This window comes from Indicator indicator, chromosome 25 (assembly GCF_027791375.1).
Source record: "Indicator indicator isolate 239-I01 chromosome 25, UM_Iind_1.1, whole genome shotgun sequence".
Lineage (NCBI taxonomy): Eukaryota > Metazoa > Chordata > Aves > Piciformes > Indicatoridae > Indicator > Indicator indicator.
In genome coordinates, this window is record NC_072034.1 from 8,717,923 (window position 1) to 8,736,825 (window position 18,903).

General features: G+C 43.6%; 1 protein-coding gene across 1 annotated transcript in view; it reads left to right on the forward strand.

Moving 5' to 3' along the window:
- The first annotated feature begins 6,091 nt into the window (after window positions 1–6,091).
- The window catches only part of LARP1B (La ribonucleoprotein 1B), a 36,891-nt gene continuing 24,079 nt past the window's right edge, over window positions 6,092–18,903 (forward strand). The window contains exons 1-2 of the mRNA XM_054392464.1: window positions 6,092–6,356; window positions 12,201–12,227. Coding sequence (XP_054248439.1) covers window positions 6,092–6,356; window positions 12,201–12,227 — 292 coding nt within the window. The remainder of the gene's footprint in view (window positions 6,357–12,200; window positions 12,228–18,903) is intronic.

Genomic DNA, 18,903 nt, shown 5'->3' on the forward strand with positions numbered 1-18,903 from the left:
AAGATTGCCATGCATCAGGTGTCTATGATATCTTTCTGCATCTTATTTTGTAAGATTCTTTTAAAGGCAAGATGAGAACTGAAACACTTCAGTATTAGTTTTAACATTGTAATGACCAGAGTTACACAGAAACAAAGAGAAAAATACAGCTTTTTCTCAGGATTTGTGATGTCTACACCTTTCAGATCAAGCACTTTATTGATCTCCACGGCTAGCATAATGCCTTTTTAACAGGCAGAGTATGAAGCAAGCATCCTTGAATGTATAAATACATCCTCTTGAATTTTAGTCAGGCAGACAAGACTAGTAAGAAATCATGGTTCACTTCAAAATCAGATAAGTACAGGTAAAACTGAAAGTGCAACAGTTTGTAATAACCCAAATTATTTAACATACACATTTACTGATACTTTGTTGGAAAATAAATTGCTTGTTTCAAATGATTTTCTGTAATTTCTTTAGACATTGTTGCTTTCTGTATATTTGGGAGCAAATGAGAAATTACAAGCACATTAGAATAGAGTGAAACACTGAATATTGGAAGGTTTGAAATCTAAGTAAGCTTACAAACTGAAATCGCAGGGTTTAACGCTGTACTAAAACATCTATGTGCTTGATGCATTACAAGCTTATTCATCAGCTGAGTGTTTTACAAGAGCACTGTCTGCTGTGCACCAGCTTTTTTAGGTCTCACGTTTTAAATGTATTTGTGTGCTTTATGTCCTGTTTCTGTTGCAGCACTGAGAAAAGCAGATAACTGGTGGCAAGGGAAAGGGCTTGAACGAATGGAAGAGAGAAAAGACAGATTTTGTAAGGCGGGGAGTAAGCACACAAAAATCAACTTCTCTATCCTACAAAGTATAACACCCAAAGTAAATATTTTCAAAGCGCACAATGCTAGGAATCACACAACTGGTGGGAACTTGACATCCTGAGGTTAGTGTTCTGATGATATTACTAACAAGCTTTAACTTGCCAAAAGAGCATACTGTTCACAGAAGCACATTTATGCCAGTGCAACTCCTGTTTGTGAGAGTGTCTCTTGGGGTAAGTAGTGAAAGACTGGTCTGGGACCAGAGTGAGAAATCATACTTTGCTGTCCAGCTCAAGTAATGTTGCCAAATGTGAAAGCCCAGTAAGAAGTATTTAAGAAACATCTCAGGTTATAATGACAAAAGGGAAAAATAAGCTCTGTGGTCTTTTCCTGCCACTTATCACACACAGGAGGCTACTAGCTGCTCTGAGAAGGGGGGAATCTTATTGTGTTACTATTTTTAACCTTTGGAAAATTGACTTTTTAAAACAGATTTTAGGGTTAAATCCTAAGAAAGTGTTATTAAATAGTCCATTTTGATGTAAAATGAGAATGTGATTTTAATCCAGCAATTGCATGAGAAAAATACTGGGGTAAGGTTCCTGCACTGATTCCAAACAGCAAGGAAGCCATTCTGTATGCCTGAAATTGATTGTAAAACTGGCCTTGATCGTTTTTTGGTTTTAATGTTTTCCAATAAAAATGCTAAAAAACCCAGTGAAGTGTGAGTTTTTTTTGTTTCTGGATTGGTTAACAGGAATTCAGAATCCATCTCACTGTCATCCTGTAAGCCTTTTAATTCTTGCTAGTGCTGTAGGAAAAGGAGAGTAGATAATCTACAGTACAAGATAAAAGCTTCACACAACCAACAGTGATGCCACTTTCATGTTTCTCTGTGTGCAGTACCTACTCAGGAAAGTAAGCTTGTGTCATTAATTAAGATACCATTATGATTCTAATTTTATACTACTTTTTCAGTAGCTTTGTTGTGCTAGAATTTCCTGGACTTATTTAAAATCCCTTTTACTTTTAAAAGGGTCCATGATCTGTGCAATTTCTTCCTGCTTACTGCCGTGTTCCAAGCAAGGCAGTGTTGTACCTACTAAACTCGGAGCATGCTGTAGGATCATCCAGCAGTAACTGAAAACATCACCCTTGCTGATGATGGTTGCTCTTGCAATGTGGGAAGGTGGTGGCAGGGTTTTGGAGTGCTGCTGCCAGGAGAAGAGCAGGCTGGTTCGTGCTCTGTCATATGAATGGGAATATCACATGGTAGTTGAAAGGCTGCTCTGAACAGACAGCTGTAAGTGTTACTGGCAGGTACATTTTTGAGTCTTAGTGATGTTTGTATGCAAAAAAACCCGAACAAGCAAACGCAACCTAGAAGTGTCTTTGAAATGTGTGTGGAATTGGAGCAGTTACTCTAATGCCCACCAATTGTAACCAGCAACCAAACTCCAATCCATTTTATTTTGGTGCTCAGTTATGCTGTCTGAAAAGTGAAGGCCATGGTAACACCTCTGCATGTTAACTGACAAAAAGTGAGAAGGACAAATGGAGGGGCAGTGTGTTTTATCAGCATTTGAAAGGAAAGGCTTAGAACAGAGTAAGAGGTTAGGTCTGATATGTTTTCCATAAGTAACCTAGGTAATTGCTTTTAGTGTTTTGTTTACACATTCTCTTCCTGATCACCATCTAGAACAGAACACATCTAATCGTTGTCAGATGGAGCTTTCTGTAAGCTGTTTTTCCCAAGTCTAAAAACACTCCCCTCAAAAGTGACTGCTTTGTTTTTCAGCAAGGATAGATCACTTACATTGCTCTAGAAGGTGCAAGAAGTTGCCATTATGTGAAGGAATGGAGTCTTGTTGCTTTTTGTTACTGGATTCATATGCAGATACTCTTTAAATGGTAGATTAGAAAGTGAAAATCCTCAGACCCTTGGAATGCTATTTTTGTTTGGTAACTGCTAACATTTTGAGGCAGTTATTTTTATTTATTTATCTTAATCCTTTCTATGTTGCATTGCCTTTTTTTTTTTCTATGTTGACCTTAATTACGGTTGGTTGGGCAGAGAAGTTTCTTTATCTTAAGCTGTCAGGTTCTCTGTCAGCTTGGCCGTAATGATAAGTTGTACAGTATTGAAAGGAGGTTCCTATAGTCAGTTGGCATGTAATTCCTCATTAAAAACTATGACATGAGTAAAATGCTATTACGTTATGCAATCCTGTAATTTGCAGTGTTTCCTGGTACGCCTGGATGCTCCTATACAAGATAAAACACAGGCTTTAAAATGTAAAGTAGCTTGTAACAATTGTTATTATCTGCATTTCATATAGCATAGATCAGCTGCTTTCTCAAATATGAGTATTTTAAATAATGTGCTCTTACAGGGAAAAAGTGCTGTGAGTTCTGACAAGGTAATCTGCCCTGCCCTGTCAGAACATATCAAGAGGGATGATACAAAGTGGACAGAATTAACAATGAGTCTCAGCAACTGTAAAAGCCTTTCATGTACCCTTCAGGCCCAGTCCATCCAATGCACTATACAGTAAGCCTTCTATTACCACAAAGTTTGCAAAACAAGTATGTACCAAAACTGCTCAAGCTAGCACTTTATGGGTCACCTTTAGTGTATTTTTGCCCCCTTTTTGTTAAGTCTTAAGCCATTTCCTGCTTTTCTCCTGGTCTGTTCAGGTTCCTGTGCTACAGCATAGCATGTTCCTGAAGTCTGGGTGGTCTGCACACCTGCTTCCTTATCTTCTAACACTGATGTAAGAAAAAGAGGAAACAGAATGTTAATCCCCCTCTTATCAGTGACTTAGGTAGGGCCTCTGTACTTCTGTATCACTCTAACGTCTGCTCAGCTTCACAGTTTGGGGAAATGAATAAAAGACGTGAAAATTGTTTTTAATAATTAGCATGACTTTCTTTTTCAGGAGTGTAGATGGAAACATAACCTGATAATGTCTTATTTTTGTAGTCAGAATTATTTGCTAAGAATGCTTTCCTCCATTTCAAATAATGTCACTGCAATATGCAACTGGCATGTCCTTGATTAGTAAATGTATTGCATCCAGAAAACCTGACTTAGTTGCAAAGGAAGATACTTCTGAGAGTTTAAATATTTGCTTTAATTTTAATCATTCTACTTTTTTTTCCCCCTCTCTCTTTCTTGGTATAAATCTGAAATAGAGAACATGTGTCACTTTTTGTACAAAAAGTGTTCAGAAGCAGCAGTGATTTTTTTTTTCTATTTATGAAAAGATAAATTCCTCCCTTATTACCAATATTTGGATCTTAGAGAACCATGCATTTAAGTATTGATGTGGTTTGCTTACAGCAGCATAACAACTGTGGTAGATGTTTTGATTTCAAGTCTTTACCGCACAAGGTCATTAATTTTCAAATATCTTGAGGAAAGCAGCAAGACCCTGGGTGGGGTTGTATGCGTGTCTTTTTTGAGGTAGACCTGGGTCTGATTTCACATTAAATGGCACTTAGTGTCCACAAGCCGCCTCTCTAGGTTAGGACAGTTGACGTGTGTGGTGTTCCAGGAGACAGTCTCCTTTTTTTTGATCTGTTCCAGAATAATTCTTAAAATGCCTTGGTGTTGGAAGAGGTGCTAGCTGTGGTGTGGGTTTGTGAGGGTCTTTTGTTTGTTGGTTTGTGGTTTTTATTGATGAAAGCATAAACCTGCAGACAATCTCATTAAGCAGAGAATAATGTTACCTCAAAGAGTGCATATTTTGCTGCTGCAGAACACTGGAAATTTGGCTACTTGTGACACTACTATAAAATTTTTTACTAGCTTTATGAAAGCCTATCTAAGAATTTGGTTAGTTCATTTGTTTTTGAAGACGTCTTATAAGAAGGGGATTAAAACAGGGCCAAAAGACTGAATGCAAGAAATAGGAAAGAGTGTCTTAGGGAGAATTATGGGAACACTAGGAAACTGCAGAGGGAAAGAGGTGATGAATTTCATTCTGCTGCTGGGACAGTGCAGTGGCAGATGGTGTAGGTATAACCTAACGAATCCAGCAAGTGTGGTATGAGTGGACATGTTGCAAGATGGTTTCTGGGAGATCTTTGACAAAAATTAGAAAAGTAGAGGAGACATGGTGTGATGGTGAAGGTGGCAGTCTGTCACAGTGCTTAAATTAAATGTGACTCCATTGCCATTTGGACTCAAGTGTGTTGAACATGTTCTCCAGGTTGTGCCACTGAAGTGCTGAATGAGAGAAGTCCCACTTCGCTTCAATGAAACGTGTTCACTCTCCTGCTGTATTTTGAGACCCTGTTGTCCAAGTATGGAAAAGGTCTATAAAACCCAAAACACCCAGTGTTACTGGAGTTTAAGCCATCTTTAACTGTGTGTGTTTAATGAAGAACAGAAGCAGAGGTGCTGCTGACTTGTGCTTTCATGTTCTGCATTGTGCATTGTGTTCAGTTCAGCCTTCTGCTCCACCAGCCCGTTCGAGGAGAGCCGATACTAAAATATCAGGGATTCTAATGAGGTTCTCAAAACTGATCCGTGCCCCCGACTTAAAGACAGCTGTTCGGTGATTTGTTGCTCTGTTTGTGGGGTGTGCAGATGCGCTTGGCTCTAGTCGCTTTCGGTGACCGCTGCGTGGCACTTAAGTGGACTTCTTCAGTTAACGCGAGGTCGGAACGGGGTGCCTTGCTAACGAGGGTACTGGAATGACAGACATGAAGTATGGGGAGGATTGCCCTGCTGTCCGGAGGTGCGCTCGCATTCAGGTGCTGGATGACAGCAGCGGCGAGTAGGAGCCCGGAGCCGTCCTCCCGCCGCTTCCGCGGGGAGGGTGGTGTTGGGGGCGGGGGGGCCGGCGCCGCTGCGCTCGGTCCCGGCCGCCGTGAGGTCATAACGTACAGGAGTGCTCCCAAGCCCCGCCCCGGCCCTCGCTGCTGCGGCGGCCGCCGCCCGCGCACCCCCGTCCAGGCGGGCAGAGCCGAGCCGAGGCCTGGAGCGACTGCCGGTCCTCCACGGGCAGAGGCTGGTTGGGCCGAGCCGTTCTCTCTTCCTTCGTCCCTCACGGCAGCTTGCGGAAGCGGCTGCGCTGAATGAGCAGCTGAAGGGGAGGAGAGACCGACCGGCATTGCGGCCCGGCCCGGGGGAGCTGACAGGGAATCACCCGAAGCCCCGGCCGGCGGGGCGGGGCGGTGGCGAGGAAAGGAGGCGGGCTCTCCCCCGCCCCCCGCCTTGGCTTTCCTGCGGCCGCCCCGGCTTGCGGCCCTCGCGGCGGGCGACAGGGCATGTCCGCAGCGCAGGTGTCGGCGGCGCCCGCCGAGCGGCGGGGCTGGGGCGCTGAGGACGGTGGATCCGCGGTGAGCCGCCCCCGGGAATCGGAGGAAAGCCGTCAGCCGGAGCTCGGCGAGGAGGCCGCGGAGGAGAGCGGCCGGCGGCGGCAGGTGGTGGAAGCCCCGCCGCCCAAGGAGAACCCGTGGACGAGGCGCAGAGCGGCGCGGGACAGCCCCTCCCCGCCCTCGGCGGACGGGCAGCTCGGCCCAGAGGACCCAGGTATGGGGGCCGGGCCCGGCGCGGGAGGTGGGAGTGCGGCGGGCTCGGATCTGGTTGGCGTGCAGCGGCAGCTGGGTGGTTTTGGTTTTGGTTTGTCGGTTTGTGGTTTTTTCAGAAGCGAAAGCCGCGTGTTTCTTTTTTCTGTCCCCGGCAGGCTGTGCGCTGCCGGAGCAGGGCCCGGGTGTGGGTCGGCCGGCGGTGCGGCTCTGTGGGAGCCGAGCTGGAAGCTCTCGCGTTTGACATACATGGGCACAGGAGGGAAGCAAGCGGGGTCCGGCCGCCACCTTCGCCCTGCTCGAGGCGGGGGCGGACAGATGGGTCGGGAGCCGGGGACACGCTGAGAGTGAGAAGCCGCAGTGCCGGCTGCAGGCTCCCGGGGGTTGCAAATTGTCACTCCCGGTAGCGGGGTGGGGGTGACCTCCAGCCAGCCCCGCATGGCGCTGGGTTCTGGTAGCAAAGGGGGCTGGTAAGCTGCGTGCCTCGCTTGGCTTTTCTTTGGAAATATTGCTAAATCCCTCTTGCTTTACCGCAGGTCTTTTTTGCCTAATTACATGGTAAGGCCCTCGGTACGATCCGTTACTTGGTTTTGGCTTTCCTGAAGATTTGGATTGTGGAGGCTTTAAATGTTGACAGAAGCAGGGCAGTTTGCTTGCTCTCAGAATTCAGACTGTTTATGTGGAAAGAAATGGAGTGAGAGTAGCCATGGTATAATTTTCTGGCCTTTAATCACTACGTATAAGATAAAACTACTTTATAGGCTCCATACTGACTAAACAGACAAATGGCTTCACAAAGTTGGTCATCAAAGACCTGACTTGAAATGGACAGGCTTTGTGCTTAGGTTAGCAGAGAGTTCCTAGAAGTTAGCAGCTTCTTGAGTATTGTTCTTGGCTGGAGGTAAACTGCTGACCTCAAAATACCTATTTCAACCTATGTTTCCTGGCAATTTCCATCTGAGCACTTGCTCCTGAAGGCACCTGACGAACGTTTTTATGATCTCATGGTCACTTTTATCCTTGAATTAAATGTGTACTTTCTTTACAAAGAAAAATACATAATTTATAGTTTCACGTGTACAGGTCATGCAAGCAGAGGAGTTTTCTAGACCACAAAATCTTCACTTAACTGAAGATCAAACCTTTTGGCAACATACGCAGTCATTTTTATCATCAGGGCTGTTTAGTTTGTGTGTACTGAGACACTCATAAATACCTATTTATGTGTGGTTTCTACAGTCCAGTGTGCTGTGCAGCAGCTTGTGGTCTTGTCCTTGCATGAAAAGGAGCTTGTCACTTATTTGCCTTGCTGTGGCAGTAATAGTGGTACAGGAGAAGCTTCGGGAATGCTGCTTTTGTTGCATTAGCACCTCATGCTTCACATTCTGTGAAGTTTACTTTTCCACTTAAGATAAAATGGTTGTTGAAGGCAGGTGTAGGAAGGCAGTAGTGAGCTCATACACTGTGTGATGATGACGAGAACTTTTTTTCCTTCTGCCTAAAAGTTTTGCTTACCATTTATCAAATTAATAGTAGACTGAGTGGCAGTGTTAGAACATCATTTTCAGTGACAATCAAGCAAACTTGGGATTCACTGGTGCTGGTAATGACAGTGGTGAAGAACACCAGGGTGCATGGTTTGGTTTGGCCACCACCAAAAGCACCATGAAGCAGCTGCTGCTGTTTGCCTCATAAAAGACAAAGCAGCTCATCTTTCCTGACTGTTTGAAGGAAAGAATTACCATGTGCTTCCATCTGCAATGAGGGATGTATTTTGAAGTAACTAATTGCATGTTGGCAAAGCAAAATCAGTCACGCTAGGCCCTTATGAATGTAGTAGTATGGAAATTAGTCATATGAAATAATAAGTAGATGAGCAGAAATACTGCTGGGATGGAATGTAAAACTATCCGTAAAGAGGATAATAAAACGTAAAAGAATCTCACATCAAAGTAGTGGCTGAATCCTGTTTGACTTGTTGATCCTGGCTTAATTTGTTGTAAGTTTCCTGAGACGTGCATATATGGCATGTTCAGTGATAGTTAAGCAGTTGAGAAAAGTGGCCCCAGCCTCTCGTCTTTTGACTTTCAATTTAGTGTGGCATTAGTTTGTAGTTGAGGCAAACCTGGCTCTTGGTACCAAAAGAAACTGTTTATGTCACCGTATGCTGGAAGGGAAAAAGTAATTTAAAAGGTTTAAAATTCTTGGTAGAAGAATCCGGTCAAAGCATTGTTACTATGACTTGGTGTATTTTTGTCTCAGATAGGTTAGCAGGTTTTAGTTATGCTGTAGTAAACCAAACAGTGAATGTAAACGTGAGTTTTTCATGCTATGTTTGCTACTGCAGTTCAGTGTCTCTGACTAAGCCTTTTATTAAACTTCTCTTTTAGACAGAGTAGTTTTGGAATTATACAGCAACTTTTGTATCCTAATCTACATGAACTTGTGGAGAAAGCCTGGTAGCAGTATAAAATTGCTAGTAAAATTAATAGGCTTCTGTCTCATCTTGGCGATTGTGAACACAGGGAGATAGCTTTAGCACGGGCTGTCAGCTGATGAAAGGTTCTTCTGTGGCATGCCTTCCTCCCTTTGCCTTCTGTGTAGCGCCTGGCTGATACACTGCGGTAAGTCTTCAGGTGGAAGATCTGTGCGTAAGAGGAGAGGAACAGTTGCAGGGAAGAAGTCCTATATAATCTTGTAGATAATTTTTTTACTAAGTAACAAGATGAGCTTTTTAAAGTTGAGCCAGTAAGTGGTGTCCTTACGGAATCTGCAGAACAACCCAGCATTAGTCTTGGGTTCCTTGTCCTTCCTTTATGTTTTTCTTCAGCTACTCCTCAGAGCTGGGCTCCTGGGGGTAAGCTGGTTACCTAGTTACTAGCTCTCAGAAGAGGCTGGCTACCTTTTCTCCATATACATAATTTGTCTAGGGTTAAGTTGGTGAAATAGTTTTATTACAAAAGTTCTCTTACCTCTTCTTTGGATCCAAAAGCACTGCCCTTTTTGTAACCTTGCAAAATGGAATCTGAATGCCGAGTTCTCTAGTCTTCCTGTGGCTTATATAGCTGCTGTGGGTCTCTAAGATTCTTTAGATAATTATTAAAATATTGTGCATGAAATTTGTGGAAGTGTTCAGTGAAGCAAAACACCTGTGCTGTTGAGGTGGTTGAAGTGGGTTTGCTTCCTAGTGTGCTTGCATGATGTAGTTAATTAAAATAACTGCACACTTCAGGCTTTTATATTGTGCTCAGTTTGTCTTTCTCCATTGCCTTTATTTCTTGGCATCAAAGAGCACCTTTATCTGATTAATATTTTGGTAGCAGAACCAGTTCATTGTAGTGCTATCATATAAATTAATTTGCATGAGTCTGTTGGCAGAAGAGGTTGTAAAAGCACAGTTTAGTAAAGGCATAGTATGTTAGTGGGAATAGCCAGGTTTTGATTAATAAATTGGTAGATGGTGTGATTATCAAATATTTTGGGTGTACCGAAGGCAGATGTTGTTCCTACGAATTCACTGAGTGTTTTAATAGCAGCTTTCTAAAATTATTTAAAGAATTTACAGAAGGTACAACGTTGGTAATTACCTCAATACTGAAGGGGTTAAAACCATTATCTGTACAAACCTGTTGTCTGTATTTTAGTTGGATATAACAGCATATGTGATTTGGTATGCTAAATTTGGTATTTGTGGTTGGTTGGTTTGTTTTTCTGAACTGAGGACTTGTTCTGAGAGAGAAATCCATCCTCCAGTAGAGGCTTTCTGTGCTCCCTTGATACCATGAAAGCTTTAGTGGGAAGTAAAATCAGAGGTTACAGCTTTCTATGAAGAAGCAAAGGGGGGATGAGGAATGAAATGCAAGGAAAATAAACAGTATAGTGATTAATCAATCATGTATTTGGGCTATCTTTTCTACTCTGTTGTGCTGACAAACTGCCTAGTTTTGAGTGTAAATAAGTGGAAGAGTGTAGGTGTCATAACTCACTGCCTTAGTTGTTCATAGGAAGAGGGTCAATCTAATGTAGTTCTGCCATGAAATGCTAGAGCTATTGTAGGAAAGGGTGTTAACATAATTACTGATGTTTGGGGATCTTTTACTTCCCAGAATCTTCTAAATCCATGCTCTAGATTTAAATCCATGCTCTAGATTTAAATTATTATATATTCCAAGGGCTTGTTTTGTCACGTTTGGCAGACAGTCACATTTATCAGCTGATAGATTTAAGTGAAGCTTACCTTGTTTAAAAATGGATCATACTGTAAAATTTCCAACTGAGCATTGAAAGGAAGGTGTTGTATGAGTTGAACAAATGTGTTCCACTGAAGTTTTGAAGAGCTGTTCTGTTGGATGGCTTTACCTGCCTCCTGAAACACTTACACAGTGTTCCTTCACCGAAAAAAATACATGTGGAGCCCAAGTGAAAATGAGAACTGAATAATGACTAGAAATCCTCACAGCAAATCAGCAGGGTGATTTCTCTTTTCACGTGGATGGCACCCTCGCTGGATGGAGTTCAGCAACTGAAAGATGAATATGGGCAATGGAACTTCTTCATCCATTATTTTTTTTTCCCAACCCACTGAAAACTGAGCTGAAACCCAACAAGTAATTGAAGATAACTGAATTCTTTTATCCACATGGCATGCTGTTACTGAACAGGTTGGTTTGTAGCGTATGCCTGTATGAACCATTTTAAAATATAAAGTTGGGTTGAACTTAACAATAAGTGAATTTAGTTTATTTGCAAGAGCATGTAGGGTTCTACTGGAACAGTGTACTAAAGATGCTGTTTCTGAGTATTCAGCACTTCTGGGTGATGTTAAGACCAAACACTGGAGTAATGTTGAGCATGAACTTTCAAGTAAATGAGTAAGTTTGGCCTGAACAGTGGCTCTAGGGCCTATCCCTAACAGTCTTAACAGTTGTGACCTGGGCAGAGCCTTTGAAGTGATACAATGTTTTTTACTCTTTTACTCTCCCACCCTCCTTTTTTTTTTTTTTCCCTCTTCTTCTTAATTTTCCGTTTCATACTTTACCCTAAAATCCAATTCCCTCACAATAGTCCACAGAGAGGTGATCTTTAATTGAAAGACCAATTAAATTTGGTTTTGAGCATGGTCCTTATGGGAGGACAAGAAGTTCTGTGGAGTTGTTTTGGGTAGGGAAGTACAGAGTGTGGCAGATCTCAGGCTTTTGAGTTCTGAAAGAGCACTGACAAGGAGGTGGTGTATTGCGTAATATTAATTTGCTCTCATTTAGTGTGCAAATGCATCCTCCAAGTCTTGGATTACTACATACAGATAAGAGAGATTCCTTAAGACGAGTTGAGTCTCATTCTACTCTATTCAGATAGTCTTTCCTGCTGCCTGGAATAATATCCCATGACTAAGATAATGCAGCATCATGGAGACTTTTCTTTGTGAATCCCTTGCTACGCCCTGGTGACACACAGTAGAAGTTCTGGCAGAGCAGTCAACAGCAATTGAAGTAAAAGTGCTGTGAGATGGAAAAAGGGCTTCAGTAAGGTAATTCAGCAGCCAGAGAGATGCGTGTTTACAGACTACTAGAGGACAAATGCCATGCCGCTCAGTTTAACTTTGCAGATAATTGGCAGTTTTGTTGGAGAAAATTACAAATTTGTTTGTTGCTCCACCTCTACAGCTGTTTGTCTTGTTTTGTAAAGGGCAATTAATTTACTATTGGATGACAAGTGAAAATTAGGATTACACAGTCACTGCGTGTTTCTGAAAGCTCTCAGTCTATAGTTGATTGAGGCTGACTAATAAGAGAGACAGTTTGGAGGTGTGTCCTTGGCCTTTATTTTAAAATGCAGATCTATAGGAGAGGAAAAAACCCAAACCTGTTGGTGAATGGTGTGGCAAAGATCACAGGCTGATCCAGATGCACTGAATTCACTTGTCTTGTGTGACGTACAGGTTGTATAGAGCAGCGTTAGTATAATTCACAGTGGAATATGGAGAGTATATATTAGTTTATGCTTCTAACGTTCATACTGTATTCCAGGAAGCAGACGGAGGGCTTTCAGAGTCACTGGGGCATGAGGGTGGGGTTCCCAGTGTGAAGCTGTGATAAGGAAGATTAGTCACTGGATGTGAGAGAGATAAGGGCTGAGGAGGTGATGTTATCCCTGTATGAAATAATAATGCACTAGTGATTTCAGTCATGTTCAATGTTTCAAGTTTCTTTTGCAATAAAATATCGAATAAGAAGTTTCAAGGAAAGGTTGTGACCACTTCTCTATGGGAAAATATGTACTGAGAGAACAGAAACAGGATTTAACAGGAGAAGTTACAAGGGGCTTCCCTCTGCATTGATTCTAATCTCCAAGAGAAGCTGCCTGATAGACGTATTTAGGGGTTTCCCTCTGAATTTCCAGTGCAGAAAGTACAGCACAACAGAGATAGGTAGGGAAAAAATGCACAGAGTAAGAAAATTGGATTCATCTATGGCAGGGCAAATGCACATGTATTAAGAGACACAGTGTGATGGTTCGAAACTGTCTTTTTAATTTTTCCTTGCAAAGTTCAAAACAGAGAAAGTGAAAGAGCGTAAATAAGTCACTATTGGGTGTAAGAAAGCAAAATAACGATTGTTCTAAACACTTCCATTGGATAGATAGAAATGTTTAAGAACTATTACCCAAAACAAAGTAGGCATTCTGCACATTCTGCATTCTGCAGTGGGGGCAGTTGCTGGGCTGTCTGGCTGCTGTTTTCTTCTTCTTCTCTTCTGGCTGAAGATAACATGTACTGACCTTGGCAGCTAAGTTAACAACTTTCTGTTTAACTAACTCTGCTTCTCTGTCCAGGGAGGTCTGGGGGGAAGCTCCTGAGAGAGAGAGGCCCCTTTGGGAGGGTCCCCTTGGGGGGAAGCAAAGGGAGATCGATTGTGCTTTTCTGTTGATTGTATATATTTGTAAATGTTGTGAATTTTGTATATTTGTACATATTCATTGCATTTCATCGTAGATTTTAGACTCTGCTTGTAAATACAGCCTTCATTTGCTTCCAGACTGGGCTAGCCTGCTTACTTGTTGGTGGGAGGGGAATTTCAGCTCACACAGACACATCTTTTATTTTTGGCACTCCAACTCGGGGCTCGATTGCTTGTATGATTTATTCCTGCTCAGATTAGGAAGCAAAATGAAGCTGTTTTGGATTTTGAGTCATTCTATTTCATCTATTATCAGTGCAATTGTCTACAGATGGGCCATTTCTTGCATGATAGACAAGATTGTGAGATATGTGGCATATAAGTCATTTCTTTGGGTTAAGAACAAGTTACTGAATGTTGGTGAATTCTGTTGTGGTCTTATTGGGCTAAGAAGCTATGGTAACTCAACTATGGATCTGCTAGCAGACACCTTTGAGTTTGTTACTCCTCTTACAGTTACAGAGGTTCTTTGGTACCTTAGACATCTTGTGCTAATCTTAATTTTGTTGCTTCTTGGAATAATCATATGGCTACTGATAGCACTGTGTCAAGAAAGACATAAGGCTACTTGCTCTTCCAACTCTGCTGTGAATGTGAAAACCAAGCCAGTAAATTTGGTGGCCACTGTATGCAGAAAGCGTAAAGGAGCTGCAGGAGGAGATGCAGATGCTGCAGGAGATGGTGCAGATGGAGATGAGGGTCCTTCTACTCAGGGTCCCTCTGTTAAGAAAGATCCTTCTGGTGAGGAAGAGAGGGTTAGCCTTAAAACTCTGGCAGACCTCTTGAGACCCCACATGGATGATGGAGATGTAGGTCAGGATGTAGACCCTGGTAGATTAGCAACTGCTGGCAGAGCCTCTGAACTCAAGGAAATTCAACGGAGGATTACAACAGGATTATGGGGACAGCGACCTCAGGATGATGATGATGATGATGAGGATGACATACAGTCAGCTGATGCACCCAGACAGGAAATTAGACATGTGAGGAAGGATTACATCAGAGGAGATAATGAGCCAGTCCTGTCTTGGCTAGCCAGGTGTTTTGATATGGGAGCCCCAGCATTGGTGGTAGGCGACAAGTCAGCCTCTCAGTTGGGGATGCTCTCAAAGGATACAGGCATAGACAGGCACCTAGGCAAGTGCATTGGTAAAGTTTCTCTGTGGGCACGCCTCCTACTGGCAGTCTCACTGAGGTACCCCAGCAGAGATGATTTACCATGGAACCCTAAGCCTTGGACCACAATAGCTGAGGGAATCAAGCGTCTGAGAGAGTTTGCTGTGAGAGAAATAATGTATGGAGATCATAAGACCCTGAATCCTGATGAAATTCCTGTTGGAACAGGCCTTGCCAAAAAGCTCATTAAGCTTGCTCCTCCTAATTATGCTACTATTCTGGCAAGCAGAATTGTGGCAAGAAATTATGGTGGAGTGCCTCCCACTGTTGGCCATTTCACTGACCAAATGAGGCAATTGGAGGATAGTCTTGCACGTACTTCTTTGGTTTCAGCCATTGAAACTTTGTCTGGAGAAATGAAGAATTGCATGAAAGAGCTGAAGGAGGAACTTAAAACCTCCATATCCAACTTGATGAAGGGGGATGATTCTGATTCCTCTTCCTCCAGATGGATACAAGTTTCAGCTGTTAGGAACAGACGTGCTCCAAGAAGGCCATTCCAGAACAGGTCAAACCAAAACAGACAGCAGAGGCAATCACGTGGCAGTATCTGGATAACTCTGCGTGATCAGTTTGGGGAGAACATGAACAGATGGGATGGTCAACCAACTTCTGATCTTTTCAAGAGGTTACAGGAACTGCAGAGGGGCAGATCCCGAGGTAGCAATACCAGAAGGGTAGCTGTCACTTCCTCAGTTTCCCAGAACAACTCTGATAGCTCCAACAGTGATCCTAATTCTGGTGCTGGACGTTGTGCCAGCTGTACATGTGGAGGTAATCCCCACCATTAGGGGTGCCCTGCCTTCCGCCAGGGGGAGGTAAGGGATAATGGAGATAACAGAATCTATTGGGATGTGTACATCCAGTGGCCTGGCACTTCAAAATTTCAGAAGTACAGGACCTTGGTTGACACAGGAGCTCAGTGCACCATAATACCATCAAATTATCAAGGGGGAGAATCTATAACTATTCAGGGAGTCACTGGTGGATCTCAAGAATTGTTTAAGATAGAGGTTGACATAAGTTTAACTGGGAAGCAGTGGAAGAAACATACTATTGTAACAGGTCCTAATGCACCTTGTATTTTGGGAATTGACTTTCTGAGAGAAGGGCGTTTTAAAGACCCTAGGGGTTACAAATGGGCTTTTGGAATAGCAACTGTAGAAATTGATGGAGGAAAATTGAAGTTGTCCATTAGACCTGAGCTTTCAGATGAATCTGCAGTTGTGGGACAACATGAGATAGAGGATGTAAAGCTGCCGGTTGCTTCTCAAACTGTGCATCACAGACAATACAGAACCAACCGTGACTCTTTGGTGCCCATTCAAAACTTGATTCGTCAGTTGGAGAGTCAGAAGGTCATCAGCAAAACTCATTCACCTTTCAACAGTCCAGTCTGGCCTGTGCGAAAGCAGAATGGAGAGTGGCGTCTGACAGTTGACTTCCGTGCCTTGAATGAAGTAACTCCACCCATGAGTGCAGCTGTACCAGACATGATGGAACTCCAATATGAGCTGGAATCCAAGCAGGCCAAATGGTATGCTACCATAGACATTGCTAAGGCTTTCTTCTCTATTCCCATAGCAGAGGAATGCAGGCCTCAGTTTGCTTTCACCTGGAGAGGCATTCAGTACACATTCAATCGTTTGCCCCAGGGGTGGATTCACAGTTCAACCATCTGCCATGCAGTGATCCATGATGCTTTGGAGAAAGGTGGAGCTCCAGAACACATTCAGTTCATCGATGACATCATCGTCTGGGGTGAGACTGCTGAAGAAGTCTTCGAGAAAGGTAACAAAATCATTGACATTCTCTTGCAAGCTGGTTTCGCTATCAAGCGAGACAAGGTGAAAGGACCTGCCAGAGAAATCAAGTTTCTGGGAGTGCGGTGGCAAGACGGTCGCCGTCACATCCCAATGGATGTGATAAACAGAGTCTCCACCATGGCAAATCCCATCAACAAGAAAGAAACTCTGCGTTTCTTAGGCATAGTGGGATTTTGGAGACTGCACATTCCTGGATACAGTCAGATTGTGAAACCTTTATATGATGTGACTCGAAAGAGAAACACTTTCCAATGAGGTCCTGAACAACAAGCAGCCTTTGACCAGATCAAGCGAGAGGTAGTCCAAGCGATGGGTCTGGGACCTGTCCGAACTGGTCCAGACATTAAGAACATTCTGTACACGGCCGCGAGTGACAATGGTCCAACCTGGTGCTTATGGCAAAGAGCTCCAGGGGAGACACGAGGACGTCCTCTTGGTTTCTGGGGTCGTGGCTACAGAGGCTCAGAGGCAAACTACACTCCAACAGAGAAAGAGATTTTAGCTGCTTATGAAGGAGTGAAAGCTGCTTCTGAAGTGATCGGAACTGAGTCACAACTTCTTCTAGCTCCTAGATTGCCAGTTCTGAATTGGATGTTCAAAGGCAAAGGTTCTTCACCACATCATGCAACAGATGCTACCTGGTCTAAGTGGATGGCTCTGATAACACAGCGAGCTCGAATGGGAAATCTCGAAAGGCCTGGTTTGGTGGAGGTGGTCACAAACTGGCCAGAAGGCACAAGCTGTGCAAAACCTCCAGAGGAGAGAGTAGCTCGTGCTGAGGAAGCTCCTCCTTACAGTGATCTGTCTGATGATGAAAAGAGATATGCTTTGTTCACAGACGGTTCCTGTCGTCTGGTTGGGAACAAGCGGAGATGGAAATCTGCAGTGTGGAGTCCAACGCGCAGAGTTGCAGAAGCGAGGGATGGAGAAGGAGAATCCAGTCAATTCGCAGAGGTAAAAGCTGTCCAGCTAGCTCTTAACGTAGCTGAACGTTATCTCTACACCGACTCGTGGATGGTAGCCAATGCCTTGTGGGGTTGGCTGAAAGACTGGAAGAAGAATGGCTGGCAGAGGAAAGGAAAGCCAATCTGGGCTGCAGATCTGTGGCAAGACATTGCTGCTCGCATTGAGAGAATCCCAGTGAGAGTGAGACACATCGATGCTCACATTCCTAAGAGCAAAGCTACTGAGGAACAACAACACAACCATCAGGCAGATCTAGCTGCAAGAGTTTCCCAGGTGGACACAAACTCTGATCCTGATCCTGATCTTGACTGGAAACACCGAGGTGAGCTGTTCTTAGCTCGGTGGGCCCATGACTCGTCAGGACATCAAGGCAGAGATGCAACCTACCGATGGGCTCGTGACAGATCCATTGACATTTCCATGGATGCTATCACACAAGTCATCCATGACTGTGACATTTGTGCTGCTATTAAGCAGGCAAAGCGGATCAAGCCCTTGTGGTACGGTGACCGATGGTCCAAGTACAAGTATGGTGAAGCCTGGCAGATTGACTACATCACTCTACCTCGTTCTCCATCTGGTAAGCAGTATGTGCTGACTATGGTAGAGGCAAGCACTGGATGGCTGGAAACTTATCCAGTTCCTCATGCAACTGCATGTAACACCATTCTTGGTCTGGAAAGACCAATCCTGTGGAGACATGGAACTCCAGAGAGGATTGAGTCAGACAACGGAACTCACTTCAAGAACCATCTTGTAAAAAACTGGGCCAAAGAGCACGGCATCGAGTGGATATTCCACATTCCCTACTATGCACCAGCTGCAGGGAAGATCGAACGCTACAACGGTTTGCTGAAAACCACTCTCAAAGCCATGGGGGGTGGATCTTTGAAAAACTGGGAGAAACATTTAGCACAAGCAACCTGGTTGGTGAATAGGAGAGGTTCAGTGAATCGAGCTGGACCTGCCCAATCAGATTTGTTGCGAAAGGAGGAAGGTGATAGAGTTCCTGTTATCAGAGAAAAGAATCTGTTAGGCAAAACTGTTTGGGTATTTTCTCCTTCAGGAGAGGCCAAACCTGTCCGAGGGGTGGTTTCTGCTGAAGGTCCTGGTCACACCTATTGGGTGATGCAAGAAAATGGTGAAATTCAGTGTATTCCACAAAGAAATCTAACTTTGGCTGAGAGAGGTTAAATTCAGAGTGTTGCGCAGATACAGCATCGCGCCCAAGAGGAGAGTCCATGAGATCTACGGTGCACGAACCCTGAGAGCCCTGAGTCACCTGAGAGTCCCTGTTCCTTTCTTCGCTCCATCTGCGAGGAAACAAGCTGTTTGCTGTTTTTCCTGTGATTTGACTCTTTTGAATCATCTACATCTGAGATAGCCGGAATGGACTATGGTCTTTATTCACCTATTGTTGTAGATATTATTTTAGATTAGATAAATGATAGTAGCAGCCAATGGAATTGTTTAGAAGGGGTGGACTGTGATGGTTTGAAACTGTCTTTTTAATTTTTCCTTGCAAAGTTCAGAACAGAGAAAGTGAAAGAATGTAAATAAGTCACTATTGGGTGTAAGAAAGCAAAATAACGATTGTTCTAAACACTTCCATTGGATAGATAGAAAT